General features: G+C 41.0%; 1 protein-coding gene across 6 annotated transcripts in view; it reads left to right on the top strand.

Moving 5' to 3' along the window:
• bcas3 (BCAS3 microtubule associated cell migration factor) overlaps positions 1 to 24,865 on the top strand; it is a 202,862-nt gene that overhangs the window by 70,614 nt on the left and 107,383 nt on the right. For all 6 annotated transcript variants that reach the window (XM_026924234.3, XM_026924233.3, XM_026924231.3 and 3 more), the window contains 6 exons: positions 5,691 to 5,815; positions 6,048 to 6,213; positions 6,653 to 6,753; positions 11,042 to 11,142; positions 13,979 to 14,175; positions 14,382 to 14,479. In XM_026924234.3, coding sequence (XP_026780035.1) covers positions 5,691 to 5,815; positions 6,048 to 6,213; positions 6,653 to 6,753; positions 11,042 to 11,142; positions 13,979 to 14,175; positions 14,382 to 14,479 — 788 coding nt within the window. The remainder of the gene's footprint in view (positions 1 to 5,690; positions 5,816 to 6,047; positions 6,214 to 6,652; positions 6,754 to 11,041; positions 11,143 to 13,978; positions 14,176 to 14,381; positions 14,480 to 24,865) is intronic.

Genomic DNA, 24,865 nt, shown 5'->3' with positions numbered 1-24,865 from the left:
AGATTATACCTTCGCCTCTAACTCAGATCCATTCATGCTTTCCACGAGTAGGAGTGTGGTTAGAGCCCCAAACCGTTATTACACAACCGCATGAGCTCATCGTTCAGTTAAATCTCGCCGCACTCCAGGCCTGCGGAACTTGCATTAGTGGCTGTTTCATCGCGGAAAGAAAAGTCGCACAGGAATGAGAGTGGCTTTCTCAGTGGTGTTGTGATGAGGTGGAACGATGGAAATGGAGGAGAAAAGCCCTCAGTCTTGCCTCAGCGTTTGATGCACGGCTGCGCTGTTTACGGCGGAAAAAAGCACTCAAGTGGCCACCATTAGCACATTGTGTACCGCAGCCATGTGCTCTGCCTGTGTTTGGGGAAAAGATTGCTGTAAAACAATAAATATAATGTTGAAGGACATTGCCACATGCTTCTGAACTCCTTCAAGCGCACTCTAATACGGACCCTCCTGATATACACCGACCATATGGATACCTCGGCCATTCCTCCAAGTCATGGCCAGTTCTCTGCTGTGGCTCTTTGTAGCTCTGACAGGATCTAGAGCTCTGCCATATTTGTTTACTACAGGCCCTGAAAATAAATGGCGGCTGCTTCTGGTCCTCGATGGCGCCTTGCCTGTTCCCAGACTCTAATGCACTGGGACTTTGATCGTGGACATTACAGATTGAATTATGCCCTTGAGGAAAAGCTATTAGCTCAAGTCAAGAGGCCTCATTTGTTAAATTAAAAGTGGAAATGACATGCGAGGAGTCTTTTCAGTGAATTAGTAAGACAGAAAAAAAAAACCCTCAGAGTCTCTGCGTTAGGGAGCAGCAGAAGCAGAAAGGAAATACAAAGAGAGGAAAAAGGAAAGAAAGGCTGAAGAAAGAAAATTGGATCCTGTTCACTAACATTCATCTTTCTTTCTCCGGCGGCACACTAAATATGTTTATTTTTTATATTTCATTGATATTGGGTTACGTTTTTTTGCAGGATGTTTTCAGTGCCAATATTTATTCTGAATAAGCCGCACATACACATGGTCTGCGGAATCGCTGCAGCCTGCGTTGTCTGTCATGAGAGCTGAAACCCCAACACTTTCAAGCCACTTACAGTGAGAGTAAGAGGAAGAGTGATTTAAAACGCAGACATATCAACGCCAGCGGTTGTTTTACTTAAAGAACCAGAACATTGTGAACCAAGCTGTGATCTGGCTCTGCTGGCAGCTGCCACTGACCAAAGCCTCTTCAAAGAGTTTCACTTAAAACCTCACTGGCAAGATGCTTCTCAGTTGCCCAGGCTCAGGACTGCAGCCAGACCTGCTGCGCAGCTCCAACCAGCACCATGTGCCACTCTCGTTCTCATAATAATAGGCTGTTTTATATTCCAAGGTTGCCATTTATACATTAAAACATATCCTAAAGAATAATGTTATTCCCAGGTTTTATTATTGAAAGCTCTGAGCAAAGAAGAGTGAGGTGATAGTGTTTCCTCTCCACCGATCTGAGCTCCTTTGAGTTATAGAAATTAATGATAAGGCATTCAGGAGTCAGGTTATGTTTCTTATGCAGGTGGAAAGAATACTAGGTCTTGAGGCTTAAAGGAAAACTCTATCCTGAAATATAGAGGTTTGTGATGTATTTAGTGATTGTGGTGCTAATTTGTCGGTTGGCAATGTATTTTCCTTATTCTTGTGAGAAGTTAGCAGTTTCTGCCGCTCTGACATCACGACAGAAATTGGTATTGCTAGCACAGTTACAATGCTGTTTAATAGCAGAAAAAAATTTCAGCGATAAAAAACATAAGGGATAACAGGCAGTTTTCGCTGTTAGCTCCTAAAAACAAAAGGGCAAGAGCTGCGTTTCTCGCTCACCATTCTCCAGAGACCTTCAGTGTCATGTTAATGGGAAATCCAACGTAGAAGTAGTGGAGATATCAAACGTTGGACTCAAGGTCCCAGAATGCAATGCAGCTATAGTTATGAGGCAGAGATTTGGCTTAGCTAGTTAGCAATCTGCAAGATGACTGACACAGTTGTTTCGACAGTGGTTTTAGCATGCAAGTTGCAGCTTTGAAACTTTATCTCTTTGAGCAGAGTGTACAGATGGGGAGGTGGGAGAGCTGGACAGAATAAAGGACTAAAGTGCTACCAGGTAATATAGGAGCCTGTTAACCAGTGAAAGTGGCAAAAGGCCTATGTGTCAATGAAAGAAGTTTAAACTGAACTTAAAAATTAAGTCATTCAGGTTGGATTTTTCCTTTAAAGAGGGGAAATCCACTAGACCTTGGACACTTTTTGTGGTGTGCAGTGTTGTTTTATCATCCGCTTTAAATGGCTGCAGTTAGCTGAATGAATTGTACCTGTGGACAGTGTTTTAGTCATATTCTTATTGTCATCTGATGGATCAGGAGGAGGGGAAGACATGTGGGAAAAGAACACACAGAAGTAATATCCTGATGCATCAAGATTAGTACCACTCACTACTCCCAAATATACATATATGTACAGTACTGTGCAAAAGTCTTAGGCACATGCAAAGAAATGCTGCAGAGCAAAGATGCTTTCAAAAATAATGAAACTAAATGTCTCTACATTAAAAAAATACTATAAAGAGCAGTAAACAGTAATAAATGAAACAAAGTCAATATTTGGTGTGTCGAGCCTTCGCTTTAAAAAAAAATAGTCGTCTCAGGTACAGTGTGTGCAGTTTTATAAGGAAATGAGCTGTAAGTTTTACTGATCATCTTGCAGAAGCAGCCACAGTTCTTCTGGAGACTTTGACTGTCACACTTTCTTCTTATTCTTGCAGCAAAACCCAGGAGCCTTCATTATGTTTTTGTCTGAAAAGTTGTCTCTTATATAATATGCTGCTTTCTTTACTGACATACAAACATTTTTCTGTAACATTTAATTTTGTGCTGGAAAACTAATGTTTGGAAATCTAAAATGTTTTAGTACTGAATCAATAATGTAGAATCATAAAATAAAAATCTATAACAAAGTTTGCCCCGAAAAAAAAAAAAAAAGGGTGCCTAAGACTTTTGCACAGTACTGTATATATGTATATATGAATGTATGTGTGTGTGTGTGTGTGTGTGTGTGTATATATATATATATATATATATATATATATATATATATATTTTTTTTTTTTAAAGCTTATTTAACTCTTCACTTATACAACACTAATAAATACACAAAAGTAGCAGCCCTTTTTTCTGCACCATAGACCTCATCCCATGCGTGGTGCTAGCTAAACAAAGACGTCATCATCACTCCTCATCCTAAGAGTAATTTACGACTTGCTGACAGCTTTAGAGGAAGTGAAATAGTGAGAGTTGAGCACAGCAACAGGTCACTCAGCACCTAGCGGTGTGTCATGCAGGGCAGAAGGGAAGAGTTCAACTACTGGACAATCTGTTTACATTAGCCTTCAAACTAGCCTGGCTTGAAAAGATTTTATATTTATAATATCCGCAGCATTGTTTTCACTGATTCCAGCACTGTTGCACATCACAAAATTGTCATGATAAAATGCTTTTGAAAACAAACACACAATGAATACATGTTTCCATTCCAACATTGTGGTGATTAGTAATGGCCAACATGAAGGAAAACATATAAATGATTTACTACTTCTGTTATATGCCCAGATTATTTAAAGCTTGTTTTTTTTAACCAGCTTTCCTAGATCTATACGTTCACTGCGTGTGTAGTTGTCTCCTGGGTCTTCTCTTACTGCTGAGTGTCTTACATGGCTGGATTTTACAATAGAAGTCAGGAATGAGCCACTTACGCCACACTATAGTTCCAGTTCAGCTTCCATATGGCCACCCCATTACTCTGCTCAGCCATTTTCTGTGTTAGGTTTCATCAAACCGGTTTTGGCATGCAGAATAATTCAATAGCCTATAATAAATTCTTTTAAAGGTCTAATCTAGAATGAGACGTGCACACACAGCTGCTCAGCCTCCATCTGAAGCAGATTTATAAGCAAATGACAGCAATTATGTGACCGGCTACATTTTGCCAGTATGTGTGAGAAGCTTTTAGGGCCATAGAACACAAGAAGTTTTATTAGTTATTTTTTTTTTTTTTTTAATGATTGTGATGTCTTTATTATCTGTAAATACTGAAGTCCAGTTATAATAATGCACTATATTTTAAAAATGTTAATTTATATAGATTACCCTTTATAAAATTAATTGATTTAAACTTTGCAAAAGTTGTTGAAATGTTTGAAATTACTTCTGACATTCCTGCATATTCTAAGGTGTTGTACATATTAAAAAACAATTATAAAAACATAAAATAACAAGTAGAGCCAGCAGGGATGCCTCCACCAACAAATCAAGTCCTTGTTACTAATTTGTTTGCCTCAAATATCCTTATAATATTCAATTCCATGTTCTTGAGATATTGTGCTAAAGAGAATCTAGGACAGGCTCTCAGATGAACAGATGGAGAACCTGGAAAACATAATACCTCCACCACCTAGTGGCATAAATAAAAAACATAATTTGGGGTGTATTTACTTTTTGTTAATTGTTCAATAGCTGTTTCTGAGAAAAATCGGTATTTAGGTGTTAGTGGGCTACTTTGGACGATATATGACAGTAAACTGGAAAATATTTGTGCTTTTTTTTTTTTAAGCCATCCTATGTTCTGTTTTCTTGTAAATGTGAGTTATTTCTGTGGCTACATTTACATGCACATCAATATTCTGATATTATTTGGAATTTGGCAATATTCTAATTAGTACTGAGTCACGTAAATGACTTTTCAGAATCAGATTAAGACAATATTCTGTTTCCCCAAATTCTGATTTCCACCCCTGGAATATGCCTGTCTTAATTGGAAATTTGTTGCATGTAAACACCTTATTCAGAAACTCCACTAACAGGAGATATATGTGCAAGGAATTGTGGGTGATAACAGATACATAGCTTAACACGGCCATTTCCATTTCGAGGCGGTGTTTTTGGGCATTTTTGATGGTGAGAAGTGTTAGAGTCCTAATTAAATTAGTGTGAAAAAGTAGTAATAAAACTATAAACTGAGCACTCTTCTGGGAAATAACAGCGGGAAAGGAAGAGCGCATGTGTAGATTGGAATACTTACAGCAGCCACGTATACAGGAATATAAACATATAAACATCGTATTCAGAATGTGGCTGCAATCCGAATATAGACGGAATTTGATGTGCGTGTAAACGTAGAACATGTGTAGTATCCAGCTGTCTGTAAAGCAATATTTGGTGTTATATTTTGAAGGCACAATATAAATTGAACACATTGTTATTATTATTATTATTATTATTATTATCATCATCATCATCATCATCATCATTATTGTTGTTGTTGTCGTCTCATTCTGCGATATGAGATCTTCTTGAATCACTTGAAGCATTTGAATTACATTATTCATATGTGGGGAATGTTGTTTTAATTTATGCATCCCAACTTGATGTCTTTTCTTTTCACTGATGTGGCTTTGAGTTTCCACTTTGCTTTCACTCTGGGCCTCAGATTCCCTAAAGCAGAGTGCAGAAGCCATTCTCTATATCCCTTTCAAAGAACTTTCTCTATCTCTCTCTCTCTCTTTCTCTCTCTCTCTCGCTTTTGTTCTACTTTTCTATCTTTCTCTTATCCTTAGTTTCTCTCTGTCTCCTGCAACTCATTGCTGTGTTTGTTTCCTCCAGTAAAGCCAAGCCACCTCCCCAGATCTCTCCTAGCAAGTCTATTGGAGGGGAGTTCTGTGTAGCTGCCGTGTTTGCATCTTCACGCTCTTGGTTCATCACCAACCCTAACATGAAGAGAGAAAAAGGTCAGAGCTGCACACACAATGCATAACTTGTACACAGTTATGTAAAGTAAATAAAACACCATTCACATGACTCTGCAATGCTGAACTCGATACGAAGTGATCTGTTAATGTTGCCTGACAATTTATATTTATTTCAAACTGTATTAAAACAACACCAAAGTTTCATTTGTTCCTCTTGTTTTTAATAGTGAATTACGCAAATGAAATAAAAAGGTGCATCTGCTCTCTATAGATCAGTCTCGCCAGGCCGTGGTTGACTCTCTCTACATCGCAAGCTGCTATGGTAATCTGGTTGAGCATGTGCTGGAGCCTCGGCCAATCAGCACAGCACAGAAGATAGGTGATGACACACCTCTGGAGTTAAACACCTGCCCCAGGGCATGCTGGACTCTGGCCAGGTACAGCCATCATTCTTCTGCATTATCTATACTTGTCATGGTTTTACACTGCTTATGGCAGCTACAAGCTACCAGTGTATGACATGTAGAGCATTCTTTCATGAACAGAAATTAGTGTTTATTTAAAGGCATCCAATATAATCAGTTTCTGCAGCCTACATGCTAAGTTTGAACACAACTTGGCTAACTTTGTTAAATGAAAGTGGACAGAATGACTTAGAGTTGCTTTGATAACTTCGGGCTTTGATCAGCTCATGAGTGTAAACTGATAGCATCTATAGCGATGTATGTTTGGGTCAGTCCACATGAGGCAAAAGAAATGGAAAGGCTGCCAGGCGTGTGGGAATTGAGTCCATTATTGCTCAGCAGGAGACAGCTCTATACATCTGGTTCTTTGATATGTGCTTCCTAAATTGATTTCTGTGTTTGTTTTGAGTAGAACGCCGCAGTGGAATGAGCTGCAACCTCCTTTCAGCAGCAGCCACCCCTTGGTGCAGGCCTCAGACTTGGTGCAGTACTATCAGTACCTCCTGGCTGGCTGTAAGTACTAGACTGTGTGTGTGTGTGTGTGTGTTTGAGCATGAAACTCATAAAATAGCATGTCTTACTGAATAATGCTAGATATTGCCCACAATGCTAGATATTCTACCCCCCCCAGGTAGAACCTCCTGCATGTAGAACCCCATGAATGTAGAATGCAGCGCACTGAGAGCATACAAACTCTATCTATCTATCTATCTATCTATCTATCTATCTATCTATCTATCTATCTAATCTATCTATCTATCTCTCTCACTCTTTCTGTCTATCTATTTATCTCTGTTTCTATCTTTCATCTCTCTTGCTGTCTGTCTGTTTGTCTGTTCTGTCTATATCGGTCTGTCTATCTGTCTGTGTATCAGAGGTCAGAAAAAGACTCATATACACCTCTGTGTGTGTTCGTGTGTGTGTGTGTGTGTGCGCATGTGTGCATGTGTGTGTACGCGTGCGTGTGCGCATGTGTCCATGCGTGTGTGTGGCAGCATCTTGAATCAGGCCTTTGTCACTCAGCCGTAATGTTTCTCTCCTAGACTCATCATGCCACTGAATTAACTCAGCATTCAAATGAAGGCAATTTATGTGGCTTTTAAACCCATGTAATTCAATAACAAGTACAAAGAGAGCGGGAGCACATCTAAAAGGCAAGTGGAGGCAACTGCAGGGCAGGAACGCTAACTGATGACCATGTATCTAATACATCTTGAATAAATGAGCATTTTAACATTAGCGGGTGAATTGTAAACATAAATCAGCAATTAGCTCTCTGAGTCCTCCAGTCAGAGCTTCACATTTGTTCTCTCCCGCTAAATCCCCACTGCCTCACGGGTGGAATATTCCCTCCAAATAGCCTGAGATCTGTCACGGTGATAAAGTAGCTGAGTGTGAGTGGACATGGCAGTAGTTCTTTGTCACTGTGCTTTACTAGGGGCAAGTGTCTTAATGAGTACTGTGTTAACATTCCTGCCTAATTATAATTAGCTGGATATCTCTACTGCTGTCTTCCTTTCTATGTTCCTGAACGAAATAGAGTGGGCTCAGCTCAGTATGCGCATAATTGTAGTAGGATTTTGCATCACATTGCTATATCAAGTGCAGTATGTCTCAGTTCTCACTAATTCATGAAGTTCATCTCTCCTGTCAAGCCACCTGTGGCAATGAAAAGTGACTATTGAATTAACAAAGCATCCTTTCTTATGGTGGGTGGTGAGAGTGCCCAGTGATGCAGGGAGAAACTGAGCCCAGCTGCCACCTTCAGTTAAACACAGAGAACAAGCCTAGAGAATCGCTTGCCTTTGCTATGAATATAAATGTTATCAGGCTCTCGTTTTCCCTGTAATATCAGATGAAGCCCACTATGGAGGAGAGAGAGAGAAAGATGACAGAAAAGAGGAAGCGATAGCACAAGGACACCAGCAGTGGGCAGTTCCCAAGCTCTGTGGGCTGAGGAAGGACAGGGTTTCCTGCGTGTCCTCAGCCCACGCGGATCTGTGGCAGCGCCATGTGATTGACAGGCCCGCTGTTGCCTGTATATTGGATGACCCAGCTGATTAAAAATGCAGCATGTGGACGGTGGGGTCAGGGGAGCTGGAGCCTGCTGGGCTGGTGATAAAAGCAGCCGTGGCGCCACTTCATGGTCACTATCTCCACCTGTCCATCTGCCCAGGCTTCGGCTGTACTCGGAGGAGGAGCATTACCCAGCCTCCACCGATTATACCCGGCTGATGGGGAGATAATGAGGACGAGCTGGCCTGCAAAGGCTCCTCTGGACGTACTGACAGAGCTCAGGGAATCCTCAGCTAGCGACATTAGCCGTCTTTATTATCAGATGCAGGCATCTGTGTGTCTGAGAGCTCCCTAATGAATGAGGCTGAACCTTCAGGAAAGGTGTGAGGGCTTTCAAACAAGGCAGTATGCTACATTGTATTTCATGAACGTGCAATTTTTGTGTTGCCCTTTTTCAGGGTAATATTTGTGTAGCTGTATGCAGTGTGTACTTGGACACTTCTGACTGGCCATAGAGTCGGGTCGAGGAAAACAAGCTCTGAATAATTTACCTCCCAATACTGTGACTGGCTCCAGTTTAGCAGTGCTGCAGTTGGAGCCTCTGCTGCCCCTCCATGACTCATAATGCTGTAATTGTGGCTGGAGAGGCTACCAGGCCTGCAGTCTTCCCGCGCATGCAGCGACCTGGTCAATAGCCCTAATTGCCTCCATGGGGCAGGAAGCTTAGACTGACTGCAGGGTAAAAAGGGCAGCTTTGGCGCCATTGCTGGGTCAGCACACAGGCGCTACTGTCTAACACTTCAAGGCCATACTCCACTGAAATGGCTGATAAGATCCTTAGCCTTGTAGTCACCCAGAAATGGTGTTATCACACTCAAACCCAGGACATGTGTCATACCTTTACCAACAATGTTTGCACTTTGTATCATTCAAACATAAATGCAGATTTACCAGAAAACATGTCATGTTTCCCTTGAAATTCCCACTAAGCAGGATGTGATGTATAACTACTCAAGTGTAACAATGGGTTTGTTGTAATTTATGTATTTCTTTCTTGACCTAATCACCTGTCTTCTGTGTCATTACCCTGTATTCTTGGAGTCTTCTGTTAAATTGCATTTAAATACATGCATCCTGTATTGTGCAATTCATGTGCCAAGGAATAAGCTACGGATCCTCTATTTTTACTGTTATTGACTTTGGGCTTTTCCTGCGCACTTGTTTGATGTAAGCCGTCTCAGAAAGTGTCATAGAATACCTAATCTTCTCACCCGGTAATGACCCAATACAGTAATTTCCTAGGAATTGTACTAGATCTTGTTTCAGGTGACTGGTCAGTCTTCTTGAGCCACTGATTTCCCATGTATGTGAGAAAGTACATGTGGTTAACAGGCTTAAGTTGTAGATGTGGTAAACAGGCTTAATTTCATTTTTCTTACTTCTTGCTGCAGTCTTCATAACTGTGCTACTGTCCCTGACATTCCCATACCACTGTTCTGCTGTTCCTGCTGTACCCTGCCTGACTGCTGTCCTACTGTCCCTGGTATAATCCTAACCTTATAGCAAGTACAAGTCTTTAAATTAAAACAGTTATGCCTCCTCCAGTATTATGTTTTCAGGTTGTCCATGCCTCTGTTCGTGCATCTGTCTGAGATTTTCATTAGCACGATATCTCAAGAACAAGTGGTTGAATGTGTGGAGGCGTTTCCGTCGACACTGTTGGTTTTAACTGTTTTACCCTTACTTATTTCATCAACCATAACCAAACTAAGTATTTTGTAAGTTTTTAAAGATTTTGGACAAATTTCTATGATTTGACAATGTGCTAGGTCATGAATGAATAAAATTTACTTCATCATTTAGACTAATGGTTTTGTAATCTTGGTTTATTTTTCACCAAGTGAGTATTTTAGTTACCAGTGAATATGTGTAAATTCTATACTCACAGTGATGTGGCAAATTCATGTGGTTAGTTGCTGCTTCCTGTCCACAGCCTCCTCCACTTTGTACACTACAGTATTGGGGATGAGTTGCTGCTTCTACAGCTTGGCTATTATGAACCCACTGAAACCTGATCTACAGAACCAGCTACTGTTCTTATGTTTCAATTATTGATTAGTCAACACTTATTGTCGCCAGGCCATGGGGCCACAGGGGAGGATGCAGAGCAAGACTTGACTGTGTTTAAGAAGTAACAGGACCTGACTTTGTTCTATGCTGTTGGAATACAACACATGTCGTCATACTGTAAGACTGATATGTGTGTGTGTGTAATGAAGCATGCTGGCATGGCTAAAGCCTCCCTTTGTTCTGGCTCTTCCAGTGGCTGATGTTTTAGTGATTAAGTGGCATAGAAAGCAGGTTCCTGTTTGTGTGAACAATCAGTATATGTTACTCACTGAACTTGGCTGAAACACCTCTTGAGGTGTATTGAACACCTGCCATATACCTGAGATGGGAGCGAGAGAACGAGTGAAAGATGGAGAGAACAGCAGAAGCTCCTTGAATTTTCCAGATGAGATCTTGACAGCTCTATTATCTACTCCTTTATTAAATACATTTGCAACTACGCCATGTGCTAGCCCGGAGGTGGGAGGACAAACAACTGATTCCGCACATTAGTCTTCATTTTTAGCGCCTGCTTACTCAAGCCTGCTAGAGCTCCATCTGTCTCTGTGCTACACACGCAGCCATAAATCTACTCATAGCCCAGAATGTGTTTTCTCACTGTTCTTGTTACACAAGATATTTACTTCATCTCATCCTGTTTTCTTCTTCATCACAGTGTTGCCTCCAGGAAGCCCGGGGCCCATCACCAGGCAGGGTTCCTATGACAGCCTGGCCTCGGACCACAGCAGCCAGGAGGATGAGGAGTGGCTCTCTCAGGTCAGTGCCCCCATCCTACCTTTTCTTTTAGACATCATGAATGATCCAGTTCCTGTATCATGCTCTTTGTAGGGGTTAAAAGAATGGTCCAATCCATAACCCTGGGCATTTAGCATTCATGCATTCCTAACAAACATTATTTTGTTTGGCGGATAGTTTTATCCAAAGTGATAGAACTGAGGTGAGCAGATGAGGGTTAAGGGCTTGGTCAAGCATCAAAAAGTGACAACAGTGACAGGTGGCAGTACCAGGATTTAAACTCACAACCTTCTGACCAACTTTAGTCCAGAGCACAGCCACTGAGCCGCTGCTAGCAATATTGGCATGTAAGGGATCTCACTAGTTCTTTGTTTCAGGTTTTTTTGTACATTTGAATTATTTCCACTCCCAACCAGAGCAAAATTTTTCAGCTTTGCCTCTTTTCCTTAAAAGGCATTTCATGAAGCATACATAGTTGTCCATGCATTACAACATGCATAAATAGTTGTACATGCATTACAACATGCATTAATTAACTGTCATACTGTATGTAAATAGGGTTAACTCATTTCTGTTTTGGTGCTATTCTTTTCTGTTGCTTCTCATAGCTAAAACGTTCAGCTAGCAACATGACAGCTGCAGCTTTACGTTATTGAGTTGCAGTTTTATTGTATGCTCTTGTGGGTTCTCGCTAATGAACATTTTATGAGCTAATGATATGTAGTACACAGCTAGCTTCATAGCACTTCTTACATGCGATCTTCTATGGCCACTGTTGAATTCTTAATATGAATGTGTATTACGAATGTATCTACTTTTCAGCTTTTTTGATGAAATCATAAGCACTCAGCATGACAACTGTTCCTTAAATATTCTCAGAAGATACTTTCTGGATGGCGAACGGGATTGAGATGAGACAGCTTGCGTGAAACACAGTCCCCTGTGTGAGCTGTGGCTGTGTGTAATGAGTGCAGTGAGTGCTGTCAGTGTGAAGTGGGCTCAATATGTTGTTGCTAAGTGTGACAGGAGGGTCAGGGGAAACATCTGGCTCTTGCCCCTGCAGAAAAGCAGCACTACATCTGTTTGTCTCAGGGCTGGGTGACACTGATGGTGTTAACTGCAGAAAAAAAGTGCCTCATGTTGCACTTGTATTCCTCCCTAGGCTCATTTTCACATATGTGACTGGAGGAGGAGAGAAGAGCAAAGCCCTCGGCCTACTTTATGAAAAGATGGATGAAGGAGTGGGGGAGAAGGAAGCTGGCAGGACATCCTGTCTTTTCCTTCTCACCCTCTCCTGCTTGATATTAGTGGTGTCTGTTTCTGTGTATTCTGATTCTTGGAAAAAAAGAATCAGTTCCTTGATGGATTATAATTTTCTCTTTAAAAGTAACTTTTAAACACTAAATTTGTAACAAAAACGACATATTTTCAGTTGTATTTTTTATGCAAAGAAAATCATGAGGCATCAGCGCACCTTGTTTAGATAAATATTACATTTCATAACACTACCTGGGAGCCATGTAAAAATCTTTCAACATTGACTGGTCTTCACACAAAAATAAGGTGTGAAGACCAGTCGATGTTGGTAAGGTAATGTTTGCTCCCAATTGGCTCTTTATTGGTTGTATATGCTCACTACGTAGGCTGTGACAGAGGGAGAGCTTGTATAGGATATGTGACCAATAGAATTTGGTAATTTGGAGTGCCACCACACATAACCATCTGAAATTCAAGGACTCATTCCCACCCAAGACCAAAACAAAAGAAAAAAGAATTCAAGGGTTAAAAGTGGTTTTAAAAGCCCAGCAATCACTTTTGACAAAACCCACTGAGAAAACTCAAAAGCTGCTACTGAGGCTTCATTCAGTGTTGGGCATCACCTGGCCAAGCACTAGAAGCCCCTTCACCGACAGTGAGTTTTTAAAAGAAGCAATGACTGTTACCGCTAATATGTTATTCACGGACAAAGACGAAGACATAAAAATGGCAATTAACAGTGTGCCGCTTGGTCCAGAAACAGTAATGAGAAGAGTGGAGTTGTTATCCAAGGACATTTCTGATCAGATTATCAGGGATTTACAAATGCTTTCCAAGTACCGCACACGTCTGACTTATAGACACCTGAATGACTGCATTAGGCTGGCAGCCTCAACCTCTGCTCCAGATTACAAGGCACTGACTGAGAGAGTTCAGGCACAATCATCACACTGAGTAAATGAATCTAAATATTAACACTCTGGCCCATATAATTTGAACTGTACATGCTAACTATGCATGTTATATTAACATGTTTCTGTTAATATTGTTGCCTGTTGATATTTGAACTGTATTCCTGTGTCACTGTGATTATTAAATCCTGTAATGGTAGATGAACTGCTTTACTGTTATCAGTAAAGTAAAATGACATTACTCTTGGAGTGCTTTTTGTTTCTTTTGGCAACATATAGTGTGGTAGATCTCGCTTCAAATTTTGTCTTCCAAAGTGATCTTGTGCTCGAAAAGGTTGAAGACCACCGAGTTAGAGAATAAGATACATCAGCATAGATTTTTTTATTTTTTTAATAATTACGTCATAGCACCCTGAATTGAAATTCAGTTGAGTCGTGAGGTAGCATGAGAGTCACACCTGTTCTTATATACCACATTAATGCAGTGTACTGGGAAAGTATTTAGTGTCAGGCTATTTGCATACACACATGCAAGTACATGCAGAACTGTTTATTAATCCCTCTGAGGTGCTGTGGTTATATAGTCACATATAGACATGTGGTTGTAATACTGTATCACTTTACATGAAGTGTAGTTGTCTTTCTGCTCTGTACACAGAGCCAGTTAACACGTAGCTGGGTGTTTTCAGGTGGAGATAGTGACACACACTGGCCCTCACAGGCGGTTGTGGATGGGTCCTCAGTTCCAGTTTAAGACCATTCACCCATCAGGCCAGACCACGGTCATCTCCTCCAGCTCGTCTGTGCTGCAGTCCCAGGGGCCCAGTGATACCCAGCAGCCCCTGCTCGACTTTGATACTGATGACTTGGAACTACACAGCCTCAGGTATACATACGTGTGCACACACACACACACACACACACACACACACACACAGAGTCTTGCTTATGTTTGACACAGAACAGCACTTGCTTGAATCACCATCCTTAATCTACAAAATGCATAATTACCTACTTTTGCTTGCAGTGTGCATGCTATGTATGTCATGAATATATCTGTTACTGTGTGTGCATGTGTGTGGTGTGTGTTAGGATCCAGCCTGTGCGCTCTGAGCCTATGACCATGCCCGGCTCCTCTTGTCTGATTCCAGAGCGTGTAGGCCAGGCTACAGTCATCGATACCGGCTCAGGTAAGACACAGCATTGTCTTCCTCTTCCTTTAAAGTCAGGTAATAGCAGAGAATCATAGTAATGAAGCTGTGCTGACCAGCACAAAGCAAGTTATACAGCACATATTTAATATGATCTGTAAAGGTCTAATATGAAAACGGATTAGCAATGTGATAGTATGTTTCTTATCTTTGCATCAGACAGATTGATTTAATTCGAGAACGATTTTACGTTTTTCACACTACTTTGAGGATTATTTTTCCATGAAATAAAGTGCTTCCATTCTCTGCTGTAGTATCAATTCCATATAATTTGTAAATTTTTTAATGTTTAGTCACTATATCATGTGAAAAATGAATGTCGCTGTGTCTCTATGAGCTGTGTACATTTTGGAGTGCACTGTTTTGACACCTCAAACATCTGCCAAAGTGTATCACACCACTTGAAGTAATGAACAATCCCAAGCCATGCCTGTGCATGGCTACTGTTGCCTTACTTCTCAAGGTTTTAGAAAAAAGAGGCTGGAATTCTTGAGTTATGCTGGCAACTACAAGACATCATAGATGAATTTTGTGAATCAGAAAAAGTGTCACTTAAAAGGGTACAGAATTGTCAGCGCAAATGAAGTGATTGCTAAGATGAGATTGTGAAATCACCTCAGCAAACAAAAGACAAAGATGGCAAAACACAATATAAGGTCAAACACTTTGATCAATTTATTGCACAGCTATCAGCAGTGTTAAACATTAACACAGTGCTTTACATTAACACTCTTTTCAGATAAACATATTTGTCTGGTTTAGCAAACGTTGTGACCAATCACAGAGATCACTCTAAAGATGAGATTTTTAACAATATATATACTTTTTGGCTTTAGAAATTGGTAGAACACATCACTTTTACATGTCCACTGGTATTTCTTTTGACCAAATAAGGAGCTTCAAAATTCAGAATGTCTCCTCTGGTCCTGAAAGCTTATCAGCAATTGCTAAGCATTGACTGGAGGTCCAAGAAAATAGGACAGGGCTTGTGATTGGTCACTTCTTAGAAATGTCAAGCTATATGTATTTTTAATAATGCTTGGATTCGCATACATCATATTATTTTATTGTCAGTGTTGTTCCGCTCAGAGCAGTTCCCCTGACATGTACTTCTGTCTTCAAACATACCTCTTGTTTTTTTTCTTCCTTGAATCACCAATCAGTTCTTATGAGGACAACTGTCATACTGTTGTCTTACAGTATATTTGTTCATCTCCAAAATGGAGCATCCATCTTTATTATCCAGTGTGAACCTCCCCTTTCCTCCTCTTGCCGTCGCTTCCTCTCTTCTCTCTCTGTCGTCTGGAGGAGAGCTGTAAGAGTCAGAGCAAGCTTTTATGGCATGATGCTTATCAGTCTGTGTGTGATTGCTCAGCGCTCAGGGCTTTGAGCAGCCTGGCGCCTCCTCTTATCACTGCTCATCGCTTTGTCTTTGTGCCTTCAAAAGGCCACGCGGCTTGCTGCGTCTCACAGCTTACACACACACACGCACACACACACACACACACACACACACCTTCCACACTTTACCACATTTAACCAGGAGTCTGTAGTGCACTGCTCACACTACATTTTACATATTAAACCTCAGAGCAGCTGCTGTTAACTTTTTATTTCAGTTATTTCCTCTTGACTCAGTGAAGAGCCAACATTATCTAAATGTATCTGTCCGGATACGTATGCCAACAATATTAGACGTCCTACAAAGCACTTTCGAAGTAAGAGACGCACTCAGTTCCAGTGTCTCAGCTTCCCAAAATCAATCGGACTTGTGCAGCCAGCATTATCAATACTCTTATCTGGTGCCCGAGCTGCTCTCGGAGCCGTGCTAGACTACACAGTGCTTTGTGCAGGGCAAGACAGGAGGCGCTTAATCTAGCCCAGTCCACGATAAACCGTCCATGAGCACAAGCATCTTTTGATTTTATTTTGTTATGACTCACTGGAATAAACACCCTATCATTTGTTCGACTATCCACAAGCACTTATCCTTACTGCAGTGTTTGTTGTGCGTGCGGGGGGTCGCCGACGGGGAAATCAGCGGGCGACAGCGCATGGAGAGATGCAGGTCTGTTATGATATTGCTGACGCTGCCTGCAAGACGCAGCACTGATAGCTGACGGTGTGTGTGTGTGTGATGAGCTCATTAAGATATTTTGCTGTGTGTTTATATGGCTGTGTGTTGCCACACTAATCTGGTTTTGATGCTGGTCTTTATCATGCTCCCACTGTGAACATTGATTGTAATCACCGCTAGTGTCTTTGCTTTACTTTAACTCTACCTTCCTAAGGTTGCATAGTCAGGTGCAGTGTGTGTGTATGTGTGTGTGTGGGAGAAAGATGTGAGCCGAGACAAAGCAAGGTCTGTAGTGTGTTTAGGTTTTGGCCGCTCTGTGCTGGCCATGCCTCTAGGCCGGAGGAGGGGGGTAGGCCTGAGCGCTCCTCTGGTTTCCTCTCCCAACATGGCTGAGCGCTTCAGGCTCGGGCACCTGGACTCTGCCCGGCTCCAGCAGTAACAGATCCTGACCTGCACCCCGTAATTACCCGCATGGGCATAAAGACAGCTTGTTGCTGGACATACTGCTCACATTCAGGCCAGGAAGATCCCAAAGCAGGAGGAGGAAGAGCCCTCGTCACATGATCCCTCCCATAATGAGAGGTGTTTTTCAGCCACCTATAGCTCGAGACCCCATTCCTGTGAACCACAGTGCTCTGAGCTAGTCGCCTCTGTCTGTTTGAATAGCATCTTGCCCTCCCTCCACACTCACTGACTCCTTTTTTCCTTTTGCCACTGACCTGGAAGTCCCCAGCACAATGCAGATTTTCTTGGAGGCTGCTTTTCTGAACAGGTCATGAAAGATGCCATTCTTATCATCTCGCTATCTGAGAATCAGAGTTGTATCGTGCTGTCTGCTCCCCCTCCCGTGTCCTTTTTTTCTTTCTCCCTCCTTTTTTGTGATATATTTTGAGATGACACTAAATGGGTTCAGCACATTTGTAGATTTATTGTCTTGTCAGGGGTTTTTCTGTAGTACTGAAGTGAAAGAGAAATGGATTGAGCATATGGAGGAATCTGTGAATGAATGTGAATTCAGTCCAGTCCAGGTGTTAGTGGATTTGCATGTGTCTGTATCCATGAGACAGTTTGTCTGTGTTGTGGAGTATTAACAGCTATGCTCAAATTACAAGTCGTATTGCTCAATTCTGAATTTTTCTGTCAGATCTTATCTTGAATAACTGTTCTTATGGTTTGCATTCACAATCTGTCATTCATATGAACAGCCCTGAATGCCACATTTTTATTGCAAGGTGTATGATTCAAATGCATCATGAAAAACAATATTAAAAAAAGTTATATTTGCACTAGATTTTGTCTGGCGCTTGTCAACAGTTCATGATCAATGAAAGACAGTAAAAAAAGGGACAGATGCAGAGCTTCTGCTGTTTTTGCAGTTATTACTGACACGTGGGTGTTTAGAGACATTTGCATGCAGAAGAGAAGCCAGTAGGGATAAACACATGCACAGTAAAATGCAATGTGAAAAAGACACATTTCCGATATGGTTCAGATCTAGGGCCACAACTGAAAGTGGCCCAAATGTGAAAAGCTCAGATTTTAACAATTTAGACAATTGCAAACTTCGTAGGGCTGTTTATGAGACTCAGTGTGAAAATCAGGGAAAGCAAGCTGGCAGCCTCTGTGGTTGCTTCCTGCTGGCTTTGTGTGTGTGTATGTGTGTGAAGTGCCAGGGGCAGAGATGGCGAGCAGCTGCTCTTTAGAGCAACTGAATGGACAGCAGTGTGTCAAGCATCTGCTGTGCGCTTTCTCTGAGCCTCTACCTCTGCAGAGCTGCAGGGCGACTGCATGGCAATGCCACTCCAACTTGTTCACTGATGACTTAAGACTGTGTGATTTTCATGGTACACAATTGTAAAATACTGATAATATCTAGACTGCGAAACAACATAGGGCGTTATCACTGTCACACATCTGAATTCTGCCAGAGTGACAGGAATGATATTTGCTGCTAATATAACAAAAAGTAAGAAGCTTCTACTTAGCAATCTGTGGCAGACCGTCTTGAGACTTATTACAACTTTACAACGTGTTTCAGGGGCCCGTGGGCAAATTGTATCTTTATGAGCAGCTGGATGCTGGAACTAAACAGATTGTTGTACGCTCCCTTTATCACTTCATACTATACTATACTATTGCATACTGTAGTACTGAATATACAAGACCACTCTGTATATACTATATCACACCATAATATACCATACTATGCCATACTATATTGAACTATACCATATACTTTGCTATACCGTACCATACCATACGTCAATATAATGTACTGTACCGTATTATACTATACAGTAAAATACCACTACATAATACCATACCATACAATTCTATTCTGTAATATATCCTATTATACAGTACTGTACTGTACTATACCATACTGTACCAAACCATTCTACTCTACACTATAATATATTCTATCATATAATACCATACTATACTATACCGTACCATATAATACTTTACTATATCATACTTTACAATACCATAGTATACCAGCCTATGCCGTATCATACCATAGATTACAATACCATGGCACTGGGCCTGTCAGAACAATTATTTGTTTGAATACTATTCAAATTGTATAATTTTAAATATAATATTAATATTATACAATTTGGACAGTATTCAGTTATATTATTTAAATAATATTCAATTAGTATTCAATTAGTATTCAAAGGCAAAAACCCGACATTCAGATACCTTCTACTACTTTTATTTTGCCAAGACTATGGAAATTTTAGTGTCTGTACTTTATGTAGCACTTTGTCTGTGACAGTGTAAAATTAAAATGCATACAAAACAAACTCTCTGAAGTGTTTCAAATGAATGCAATTTCAAGTCTCATACCCTGCAATATCATATAACAGTTCAACATGTTTTTGAGTGTGCAGTGTGTGTACTCAGTCAGTCATGAGCAGCACTCTGATCTTCTCCATCTCTTCTTTCTGTGTGTTCTGTGTGAGAATGTGACAGTGAGGGCTCTTAACACAGCTCTTAGACTCTCTTCTCTCTCTGTGCCCGTCATATCTAAGTGAGCCATCCTCTTGGACATGGTCTCAGAGTGGCAGCTCAGTTCCGACATGACCCGCAATTAAAAGTTTGCTGGCACCACATTGTCCTCGGCAGCTCAGCATATGCCTGCTGCTGCTTTCAGTCCGGAGATCACACGCTAACCAACACTGACAGCGTCTCTACACCAAGCAACATTATCTGCCCTCAGCCATATTCAAGTTGCTTCCAGCATGCAGTCTCACTCCGTACTGCACTGATGGGGCAGCTCCAGTGGTATTTTACACCTACAAGCAGACGCCTGATGTATGCCACTTCATGGAGTTGTTACAATGTGTGCTGAGCTGCGCATTGACAGAGCGGTTAAAAATGAATAGCAGATGAAAATGTGGAAAGCACTCTCTTCCTCATCAGATTCAGTATGAGGCATGCTAGGCATTGTGTACTTATCGGAAGTTGTCACGTTGCTTTCGTAACATATGTCATATGTAAGTTATCTAGTGTTTTTAATTTTATCTCATAATATCTGTGGGATTATTATTGTATTTGCAATTTGCTATCATAGGTTGACAGTAGCTCTGATTCGTGACCTTGTTTTCGTCCCACGGTTCTGCTCATGGTGTCAATACAATGAGTTGTTGTTGAGGGATTGTTTCAGAGGCCTGTTGAAAGCGATGAGAGTTGAGTTCCTGCTATGGTCAAAAGCTAAAATGCCATGGTTCCTCCAGGACATCTTTATGTTCTCTTCCTCTCTGTCCAGGTGTGTTAGTGAGGTGCTGCAGGTCATTTCCTGTGCAGATGAGTTTCAGTGTGGGAAGCTGATATGAGCTCACCTGGCCGGGCTGCCCACAGAGCCGTCCTTTGTTTATTCATTTTATCGCCGCAGCTTAACCCCCGGCCACGGGCCTTCCTGGTAACGGTATCCAGGCAACAACGGGGAGGTGAGGAGCCACCGGCTTTCTCTCTCTCCACACCTGGAAATAACAGCCATTCACGCCTGTGTGTTTCCAATCAGCTCAGGAACGCCAGAAATGTCTGGGCCAGATTCCACAGACGCGTCCTCTCAGGGAGTTTGGAGAGCCATGCAGCTCTGACTACTCCAACATTGTTGTTCATTCACTACAGCTGTAAATCAGTCTCTCTTTTTTTCCTCCTTTCGCTGTCTCTCTGTTCTCTCTCAGACATTTTGTTGGCCAAATTGAACCACTCGGTGCCACTGGTATAGCGTCATCAGCAAAGGCAAAAAGAAAAGGGATGTTTGACTCAAAATCTGTTTTGGCAGCAAAATATGCAGGAGATGCTCCACTGGAGCTTGTCTTTTTGCAGGCAGCTAAAGCAGACCTGACATTTCTCTTAGAGTGAGCAGTTTCTTTGTTTTCCTAGTCTGCATTTAAGCAACTCCGAGTATGTCATACAATTGTGTGTGGTTGCGTGTTTAAGTTTTCCTCTCTACTGAGAAATCTCAGTGCCGCCTTCTTTGGGAATGTTATCAGTAGTAAGAGAGTCTAAGTTATCACGTTCTTGGTGCACATGGCTTTAGAAGAATCCATTAATTTGACGACAAGAGCACAGGACCAGATGTGAAATTCTCGCTTGATTTGGACTTTGCACAGATCTTATCACAGTAATTGATACCTCATTGTCTCAGTGCAGGGCTGGAAAGCATCATTTTAGTGCACACCCCCTCACCCCATTTTGTAAAGGCTACAGAATGTGTGTGTAATAGTTTTAAAAAATGCTTTCATTAGTATTAAGTAGGCCTTCTGGAGCAACTCGTGTGCACATAGCCTACCTTCTACACACCCCTATGTGTAATGGCATTCAAATTAACTTTGAAGTAAAGCCTTCCTCAGGCTATAAGCTTCAATGCCATGTAGTCAAAATGTCTCTGTCGTCATGATTAAAAGTACCCAACAGACGGGCATTTTATCTGGTTTATTATTATATCAGTTTGCTTCCCCATTCCCACAGAGTGTGAGTGGAGACTCACTTCCAGCTGAGCCAGTACTGTACTATCCCGAGCAGTTGCAGTGCCCTCACATGGATGGGAACATATCCAGAAGCAGTAAACATGCACAGCAATCTCCGTTTGCGACATGTGCTTTCAATGTACTTCTCTACTGCTTGCATGTAAGCAGTGGTCAGGCATAAGGGATATTTTTTTTCTGCTTTGCACAGACTTGTCATATTAATTACAGCCCAGTCAGGAAAGGCTGGAAGGCGGCAGGGGTTGCCTAGGTTATTTTTGGAAGCCTCGAAAAGGCTGTTGCACGCTTTCTTTTTCTTTTTTTCCTCAGATTATTGAAATGGCCCAGCAGTCAACACTCATTCTGGAGTGTGTGCGCTGCTCCTGCTCAAACAATGGCTTTGAAGTGATGGGTGAAGCCCTGCCTCGAGTCTCAGCACAGGTCCCAAGCCATTACCCTACTTAACCAGAGTGCACGTGCATTAATGTTCCCCTACGGGCTGACCAAACGCACTTAGTGTAATTATTCAGCAGGCTCGTTCTCTCCTGTTTGGATAGGCACCAGGAGTGCCGGGTGGAGCTAGATGTGTTTGCACAGTTTCACTTGTATCCACACCTGGCATTTCAACAGAAGAAACATGTAGCCTGGTTAAAGATTGGAGGTATGAAGACACACAAGCTGCAAGAAGGCCAGTGAGGCACCCCAGTCATGATAGGGAGATGGCAAGATCTTCTCTAAAGCCTAGCTTGTCCTCACCTTGCTTCCCTAGTGCAATTTTCCCAAGAAACATAATCTGTTAAATTCTCAGTGGTAAAATAAATAAATAAATAAATAAATAAATAAATAGTTTAATTTACATAGTGTGTTTTTCAATCCCAAGACCTCTTTTGGGGACAATTTTACAAAGGCAAACACACAAAAGCACAAAATACTGGAGAGTAACAGTAATAAAGAGTGAACATGTAACACATAGCTATTTTTCAAGTGTGCTGTTATGTCTAAAATATTAGGTTTAGTTGCATAATAATAGTGATTGTTGCACCTTTTTATTTTATCCTTCTAAAACATTGTACATTAATGTGTACAACTGCTATATTCCTTTGAATGTTTAAATCTTTAGTTATAAAGCTTCTTAGTTATATTAAATGAATATATCTTGAAAATGCTAAATATAGACAAATTTAGATGCCATATATGCTGTATGTACACAAAGTCACATTTAGACTTTCTGTTAGTGCAACATACAACCAAACAGACAAGTAAGCTATGAATGGGAAGCTTGTGATACCGTGATATCGAAACCAAACGTCTTGATCACATTTGAATTACTATTAAATGTCCAGCCCTATACTGAATCCATGAAGTACTCCCAGCAAGGTTTGTTGTGAGGATTAGGCTAATAAACACAAACATTTTAATGAAATGGCACACACTCAAGTAATAAATGACCTCCACCTGTTCCACTCCTCATCTCTGTGTAGAAAATTGACAAAAGCACAAAAAAAAAAAAAATCACTTTCCTCCCCCTCTGAGAGGATGTGTCTGAAGCCCGGATATTTTTCTGTGTAGTCTGTGGAGGAGGCTGAGCTGTTTCTCATAATCCAGTGTAGGCCAAGTCAGGCCACACATGGATTACGTCCCCTCCTCTATCACTCTGTTTACTCATACAGGGGTGAGAGACTGCAGAAGTCCTCACACGGACTGGCTCAGGCAGCCAGGGCAGGAAAATCAGGATACAATTTGGCACTTAAGGAGACTAAACGATTTCCTCCTCGCTGCTGATTTTCTACTGGGAAATGTATCCTTGGACTGAAAATTGCATCCGGAAAAATGTTTATGAAGTGTTTTTCTTTTTTCCCCCCTTCCAGATGAATGATTGTTCCTCTAACCTTTAACATGGTACAGATTTCAGCTCTTTTTCCTGTCATTAACCTCCTTTCTTTTACACTGTTGGCATTTTTACATCTCCATGTCACTGTTTCCTTTAAAGCTTTGTTGCTTTGTCTTTAAGAGACAAGTTTACAGATCTCTCTTTCTCCGTGTAATGCCTGAGCCCTATCATGCCTGCCTGAGTCGCCCCAGCTCCTCTGCACATGTAAACACAGCACACCACTAATTCTAGTATTTTGGCATCTCACGCCCAAATTGACTCACTTTAAACCCTCTGGCATTTTAATGTGGTCTGTAGGGAAACCTGAAACCTGTCTCCCAGCCCCTTGCTTAGTCAAACTCGGCCTACTAAGGCATTTGAAGTCTCATTTTTTCCTCCCACCGGTGAGACGTTAACTGTAATGAAGTTTCTTTCTTGCCCTTGCCCCCCTCCCCTTCTGGTCTGTCTTCCACTGCTGGTAGAGTGGATTTAAATAGGGAAGAATTACATCTGACTCAGACGTAACCTAGCGTCTCAGCTCCTTACACATGTTATTGCTGGCTTTTTATGTTTTTTCCTCACGCACAATAAAGCCTGAGTTGTGCAGTTACAACTGTGAACCCCACTTCATGCTGTCTGCATTGAGAAATGCTTTGCCTGAGCTGTTTAACCATCAAAGCTTTTAATAATGCTGAAAACCTACATCAAGTGACAGGATTCCTGTGTGTGAGTTTAAACATGGCCAGACACGGGTGATACAGCTAAAACATTATATCACAATATTTTCAAAATTGTTATTAGGAGGGTTCTCAAAAAATTTAGAATAAAATTTAGAATTCATTTTTAAAAGTTTTGGACAAGTCATGAAATGTTTCATTAGCCCTAATTTTATCATCACACAAAGTAGCTCATTCTGGTTTAAGTTGATAAACATCTTACTTTTTTTTTTTTTTTTTGAAAAAATGTTTGGAACTGTGTATAGGTATATCAAAGTATTGGAGTGTAATCTAAAAAAGACTACTAAAGGAAACCAAATTAACTTAAGGCAAAACAGTATAGGTAGAAATGTCAATTATTATACAATGTCTTCTCTAAAATAATAAAAATATCAAAACCCAACAGAATGTTTAATTTATGGTATTTGTCCATTTGCTACCACTGCTTTATCTGAAGCGGGCTTTAAGCTCTGCCCACTTGGCACATTCACATCATATCATATCCCCTTGAAAGGCTTGATGTGTCATTATGATATACATGTAAATTTCCTTTTAAACATTATAAACTTCATTAACTACAGTGAAAACACATTAAACCATGTTGTATTTTTAAAAAAAAAAAAAAATTTTTTCTTATATACAGGGCAGAAAATTCTAGATGACCTGCATTCATTAAATTTTACATGCCCATTTCTGTTCCTAATTTGAACGATATACTTT

This window comes from Pangasianodon hypophthalmus, chromosome 14, assembly GCF_027358585.1.
Source record: "Pangasianodon hypophthalmus isolate fPanHyp1 chromosome 14, fPanHyp1.pri, whole genome shotgun sequence".
In the NCBI taxonomy this organism is placed as follows: domain Eukaryota; kingdom Metazoa; phylum Chordata; class Actinopteri; order Siluriformes; family Pangasiidae; genus Pangasianodon; species Pangasianodon hypophthalmus.
Note: the sequence above shows the minus strand (reverse complement) of the source record. Positions and strands in the feature narration are given on the sequence as shown.